At 43.1% G+C, this 6,735-nt stretch overlaps 1 protein-coding gene across 1 annotated transcript; it reads left to right on the top strand.

Moving 5' to 3' along the window:
- Window positions 1-3,786: 3,786 nt before the first annotated feature.
- On the top strand, window positions 3,787-5,539 carry LOC119288742 (indole-3-glycerol phosphate lyase, chloroplastic-like). Its single transcript, XM_037568298.1, has 7 exons — window positions 3,787-4,045; window positions 4,137-4,446; window positions 4,557-4,633; window positions 4,755-4,832; window positions 4,924-5,001; window positions 5,164-5,223; window positions 5,311-5,539. Exons 1-7 carry the CDS (start codon window positions 3,824-3,826, stop codon window positions 5,443-5,445), a joined length of 960 nt encoding a protein of 319 aa, XP_037424195.1. The 5' UTR covers window positions 3,787-3,823; the 3' UTR covers window positions 5,446-5,539.
- The last annotated feature ends 1,196 nt before the right edge of the window (window positions 5,540-6,735 follow it).

Below are 6,735 nucleotides of genomic sequence, written 5' to 3' on the forward strand. Positions count from 1 at the left end.
TAAAATTCTAAAAGGAAAAAAAGTTATGCTCAAATTTCAGGGTTTTTTTGAATTTTCGTTAAATCTGGTCAAACTACTTATTCAAGAAGTATTAGTGTTACTAAATAATTATTTAATTTTTTTTAATTCTGGTCAAATTGTGGTCAAACTACTAATTCAAGAAATATTAGTGTTACTAAATAATTATTGTTTCTTAGAACAATAGTTTCAAACTCAAACAGTGAAATGTGTGACTTCATGCTCAAGCTAAACTCCTGAGGGTTAATAGGATTGACATCTTACTATTGTCAGGAAAACAACAAGTGCAGACTTGGAAACGAGGGAAAATAGAACCCGGAAGTTAAGCGTGCTCAGGCTAGGGTAGTGAGAGGATGGGTGACCGTTCGGAAAGTTAGATGATTTAGAATGATGAGGGGTGATTAGAGATTAGAGGTTAAATTGAGCAGTGATGAGGGCTGATTAGATATTAGAGGTTAAAATAATTCAGAAAATTAAAAATTCGGAGAAAATTTCAAAAACAAAATTTCAAAAAAAATAAAAAAAAATCATAAAATTTCCTTTAGTACCGGTTGGTGGCACCAACTGGGACTAAAGGTTGACCTCCATGCAACGACCACGTGGAGGGCCTTTAGTCCCGGTTCGTATAAGAACCGGGACTAGGGGGGCCTTTAGTAACGACCCTTTAGTCCCGGTTCTAGAACCAGGACTAAAGGCCCTTATGAACTGGGACAAATGGCCCTTTTTCTACTAGTGTACACATAGCATTTTTACCTAGCTTAGCAATAAAATGGCATTTTTACCTACCTTAGTTAGAAGAAGAAGATAAAATAGAGGAGAGGAGAAAAAGAAAGAGAAGAAAAAATCTTCTTCTTCTTCTTCCTTTTCTTCCTCTTCTTCTTCTTCTTCTTTTTCTAGATAGTCTTCTTCTTCTAACTTGCTTCTTTCCCAATTTGCAGATTTGCTTTAGATGAGGAAGCTTGCAATCATGGAGTCTACTGTTCTCTTTTATGCTTCCTTATTGTTTTGATTTTCTACGATGAACAATGTCAAACTTGCTACCTATATATGTATGTATGGATGGAACCATTGTATGCTTGTTGTCGGATATGTTGGCTATGTATATGTGTTGGATGAAACCATTTGCTATGTATATGTGTTGGATGATTATATCCATATGGCGGGGATATGATTTGATATGTATATGTGTTGGTATGCTTGTCAAGAGTATTTTCATATGTGTGTATATATATGTGTGTGTGTGTGTGAAATTCTGTCAAATTGAATGATTTCAAGAAAAAACAGGGGCTATATAGACTCTTTGTCGTCTGTTGGCGGACGGCAAAGAGCTTTGCCATCAGCTAGCGGACGGCAAACATGCCACGTGTCAGCTACCTGTGCAACCTGGGGCAGTAGGCTGCCTATTTTGTTGCTTTGTCGTCCGCCAGCAGACTGCAAAGAACGTTTAATATTTGCCATCAGCCAGCTGACGGCAAAGCTACCAAATAGGCCAGCCCCCTAGGTGCTGCCACGTGGCACGCTTGGCCGTCCGCTGGCCGACGGCAATGATTCAATGCTATTTGCCATCCGCTGGCTGACGGCAAAGATACAAAGGTCTTTGTCATCCGCTGGCTGACAGCAAAGATACAAAGGTCTTTGCCGTCCGTCAACCGACCGCAATGCACGTCATTAACCCATTAACGGGACCTAAGCTGACACATGTGCCGTCCAAGCTCTTTGCCGTCAGCTGGCGGATGACAAAGACCTTTGTATCTTTACCGTCCGCCAGCAAACGGCAAAGAAGCCTTTGCCGTAGCCTGTTCAGCCGAACGTGTTGCTGTCAGCTGGCTGACTGCAAAGGTCTTTGCCGTCCGGCATGTGTGTCTTTGCCGTCCGCCATGGCTGACGTCAAAGTTCCTGATTCCTATAGTGGATGGTGAAGACTAGCCGGGACAATGTGCTTTCATGTGTCAGAGAAAGATGTAGCAAGTATCAGCAGCATTAAACCATCAATACATAGCATCAGATCTTCAAGAAAAATCAGCGGCTCTCCTATGCACGGTACCTCCCGTGCACGAGAGAATTGCTTTTCTTGTTGTAGAGGGTTCCGACGCCAAAGCGTAAGTTTCTATCCGTAAGGACCCAGACCTAGGTCTAGCGTCCAAGATATAGCTGGGTTCCTCCTTCGTGTTACAGGCAAATCCTTTAGGACTGTGGTTTAACGAATGACTTGACATGAATTGATTGAGAAGCACCAGGCCCCACACCTGAAATCAAGGAGCAACGGTAGAGTTACAATCATTTTTTACGTGATACATCATACGGGCTGATGTGGAGCAAATCAGTTGGTTCAGGATCGACAGTGAGCTGATGTTGAGCAAATCGATCAGTTGATTTATGATTAGCGGGTCTCACCCCAATGAAATTTGGAGAAGGGGAGGGGGTTAAAACTTACATAGGTTAATCGTACATTTAAGCCTCATTTGGTTTGTAGGAACTCTATAGAATAGGATTTGCAAAGGAAATATTCCTTTGAATCTCTTTGATTTATAGGAAGGGAAAGTAGTGGCTGAACCCTCTCTCGGTGCATCCACACGGTGCACCCATGCAAAAAAACATGTCAAAATATTTTGAAAAAATCTGAAACTTTGTAGAAACGATCATAAACAAACGTTAGAGAGGCTTGCCAAGTTTGGTCATCAAACGACATTCGAGGAAAATACAAAAAAACAAATTTACAAATTTTGATCAAAGAGCGCTTGTACATTTTGAGAAATTTTCAGTAATTTTGTCTTTTTTTTGTATAAAGCTCTTCGGATGTCATTTGACCATAAAAATTGGCAAGTCTCTCTAACATTTGTTGATGATCATTCTCACAAAGTATTAGATTTTTTCGAGATGTGTTGGTATGCCCACGCAAGAAAACATACCAAAGAGAAATGCCTAACAGCTCCCGGGTGCCCATACACCCTCATGAACAGTAAATTCATATAAAATTGGAAAAAATCAAAAAGAATCTGAAACTTTCAGGGATCAAAGATTATCAAAGGTTTGATGTTCCTGCAAAGTTTCAGCAACAAATAACCTTCGTGGAGCCCTCACCAAAAAAACAAAATCACTGCTAAAAAATGTACATAAATTTTGAACAATGATTTTGTTTTTTTATTTGAGTGCTCCTCGAATGTTATTTTTAGCTAAAACTTTGCAAGATCATCAAAAGTTTCATGATGTTCGATGTCCCAAAGTTTTAGATTTTTCTTATTTTTTTTAATTTGTTTTGAATTTACTGTTCATAGAGGGTGTAGGGGCACCCGGGTGCTGAAAGTTCTATCTCAACATTTCGAAAAAATACGAAACTTTGTAGAAACGATCATAAACAAACATTGGAGTGCACCAAGGGTGGGTATAGAAAAACCACTCTCTTATAGGAATGAATTCCTATTCTTATGTAGGATAGGAATCAATATTTCATATTTTGAAGTAAAAAAAATGTTAGCCTAGATTTAATGAAAAAATTCATATCCTATGCACCAAATGACATCTTTTTCTTTATAGGAATTAAGATGCATATCATCTCACTTCGTATAATTTTTTTATTCCTATAAAATTTCTATCCTATGAATCAAAGGAGGTCTTAGGATTATTGAAATGGGAGAGGGGTAGATTAGAGGATGCACACATACCTGCGCAAGGTGCAGCCTGGACAGGTGCTGCATCTAAGTTTACTATTTCCGATACTATAAAGGCGTGCAGACGCGCAACTCATGCATCGTTCACAAACAATAAATCTCCAATACACAAGAAGGTTTCTCAGTCAGCTAGAGAAATGGCTTTCGCGCTCAATGCGTCTTGCTATCCTTCGTCTTTCCAGTCGTCGCTGCTCCCGAGGCGGATGGCAGCAGCGGTGATGATACCGAGGCGGAGGAATGTTCTGCCTGTCATTAGGGCGGTTGCCGTGGCTCCGCCCGCCCCGGCGCCGGCGAAGCCAGCAGCCGTGAGGAGCCGGCCCGTGTCGGTCACCATGGCCAAGCTCATGGCTAAGGGCAAGGTGCGTGCTTATGTGCGTACATGTGTTGTACATTGCATGTAACGGACGTGTGGACTCTGACCGGATATTGGGGTCGATGTCCCCTGAGTAGACAGCGCTCATCCCGTATATCACCGCCGGTGATCCTGACCTGGCCACAACGGCAGAGGCGCTGCATCTCCTGGATGCCTGTGGCGCCGACGTCATTGAGCTCGGCGTGCCGTGCTCCGACCCCTACGTGGACGGTCCGATCATCCAGGCTTCGAGTGCGAGGGCTCTCGCTGGCGGTGCCACAATGGACGGCGTGCTGGCGATGCTCAAGGAGGTGACGCCGGAGCTGTCGTGCCCTGTGGTGCTCTTCTCGTACTACAGGCCTATCTTATGTCGAGGGTTGGCCGAAATCAAAGAAGCCGGTGTACACGGTAGGTAACCTTTTCTCTTCATTTGATGATTATATTCACAATTTGGCATGCAGGTACAGGAGCTACTACTGATCCAGTTTCTCTTGATCTTATGTACATCTCCTTCCCAGGTCTTATAGTGCCTGATCTCCCTTATGTAGCCGCGCATGCATTATGGAGTGAAGCCAAGAAGAACAACCTCGAGCTGGTATTTCCATTATGTGTCATTCATCAGCAAGCTAGCATTTTCAAATTCCATACACTATAGATATCGCACTACCAGAAAGTAGGAAAGGTCTATCAATCTGATATACAATTGATGTATTCAGGTGCTGCTCACAACACCAGCCATACCAGAAGAAAGAATGAAGGGAATCACGAAAGCTTCGGAAGGTTTCATTTACCTGGTAGATTTCAGCACATGCAATCCACCCCGTTCATTTAAAGTTACCAGCTCCTAATTAACACTGCATTCTCCAACTTAACCGTATTGCGCAGGTGAGCGTCAATGGAGTTACAGGTCCCCGTGAAAACGTGAACCTGCGGGTTAAGTCCCTCATTCAAGAGATAAAAAAGGTACGTGTTTAATTTGAAAGAAGACAAAAAAAATTACCGTAAAATTCTTCTGTATTACTATTATTTTATAATTTATACACGTGATCTTGTGTCCAAGGAATGAAGTCTAGATGGCTGCTTAGTAATTCTCAGTCACTGACCATGTGTTTGTGCTGTTTGCAGGTTACTGACAAACCTGTTGCTGTTGGCTTTGGCATATCAAAACCTGAACACGTAAAGCAGGTAAAAAAAATGGTCACCATTTAAATTTTGTCCCAGGAGCTGACAAGATCCACAGCTGTAATTACAAACATCAATGCACATGGACAGATTGCAGGATGGGGTGCGGATGGGGTGATCATTGGCAGTGCGATGGTGAGGCAGTTGGGTGAAGCAGCTTCGCCCAGAGAAGGATTGAAAAGGCTAGAGGCATATGCGAGGAGCATGAAGAATGCACTACCATGATGAAGTGTGTGGATGGACACAGCACCAGTAATAAATTGATCGGAAGCCCAGTAATAAAGCTACTCCGACTAGATCGTCAATACGTTATCAGCATGTGGAGTTAAAATCGGAATACTACCGTGTTTCCAGTTCAGCGAGTAGATCGTCATTGTATCATTAGCCTTTGGCCGGCCGGTGATGGTCCTGAGTAACTAGTTCACCGGTTACAGCAAGTTGGAATAAGCCGTGTATATACAAAAATGTGCTTGAATCCATGACTCGGCAAATAAAACAAGATGTGCTCATGCTCATCGGGACATCGTTCTACGTTTCTAGCTATCTTTTTTTGCGAGAATAAAAGAGTTTTATTCTATAAAAATAAGGTTACAATCGAGAGGCAATAGTTAGAGAGTGTTGTTCACCTATTTCATCCTTCCTACCCAACTCACTGGCCAATTGTACTACACAGGCGTCGCCGATGTCTGTACTGCTCACGGGCCCTGGGTGTGTAGTCATCGATGAGGTCATGGCTCCAGTGCTGGAGATTATGCCTGAGTTGCAGGAGCGTTGTGGGGAGCCTACTTCACCTCTTTCAATGGTGCTTCCGAAGGAGATGGGGCAGGTGATGTCTGTGGGTGGCGAGGTTGATGAGGTAGGTGCGTTGGCACCTATCTCTGGGGCGCAACTACAGGGTTTGCCTCTGCCGTGTGTGCAACTGAAGGCGCCTGAGTCCATTGTGTCGGTGGTACCCGTGGCTGAGCATGTTAATGCAGTGGTGTCTGTAAGGGACAAGGTTGATGAGATTCTATTTGAGATACAAGTCAGCAGCTTGCTCGCACGTTTGGAGGCGGTCAGCCCTGGATCTGGCAAGATGATTGTGGAGAAGGCTCTCAAGAGCAAAACTAAGTAGAGTGTCGTCACAGGAAAGGCGTCTGCAGCTGCTTGATGGATATTCATCAGTCTATTGGGCGGTCCATATGGTCTGGTTTGTGTTTGTCTATGTGGATTTGACGGTGTTTGTGGACTTCGGCTGAGGTGCTCTTGTTAGGGGTTTGTTTGCGATGTAGTAGTTTGGAGGTTGATGGTCGTTCCATGTTGGGTTTGTTTGTAGGGCTGATCGTGCGCTTCTGGAGTTGTATGCTCTGTGAGTAATCCGCATGTGGTTAGTTTGTATCGGTTTTCGCTCGGTTTTCCTTTAATTAACTGAGCAATTCTCTTCTGCTTAATTAATCGATGAGGCAAATCTTTTGCCTCCGTTTCAAAAAAAAGGAAATATCGTAAGAGAATTTACCTTTTTTATCATGGATAAAT

This window comes from Triticum dicoccoides, chromosome 4A (genome assembly GCF_002162155.2).
Source record: "Triticum dicoccoides isolate Atlit2015 ecotype Zavitan chromosome 4A, WEW_v2.0, whole genome shotgun sequence".
Classification (NCBI taxonomy): Eukaryota; Viridiplantae; Streptophyta; class Magnoliopsida; order Poales; family Poaceae; genus Triticum; species Triticum dicoccoides.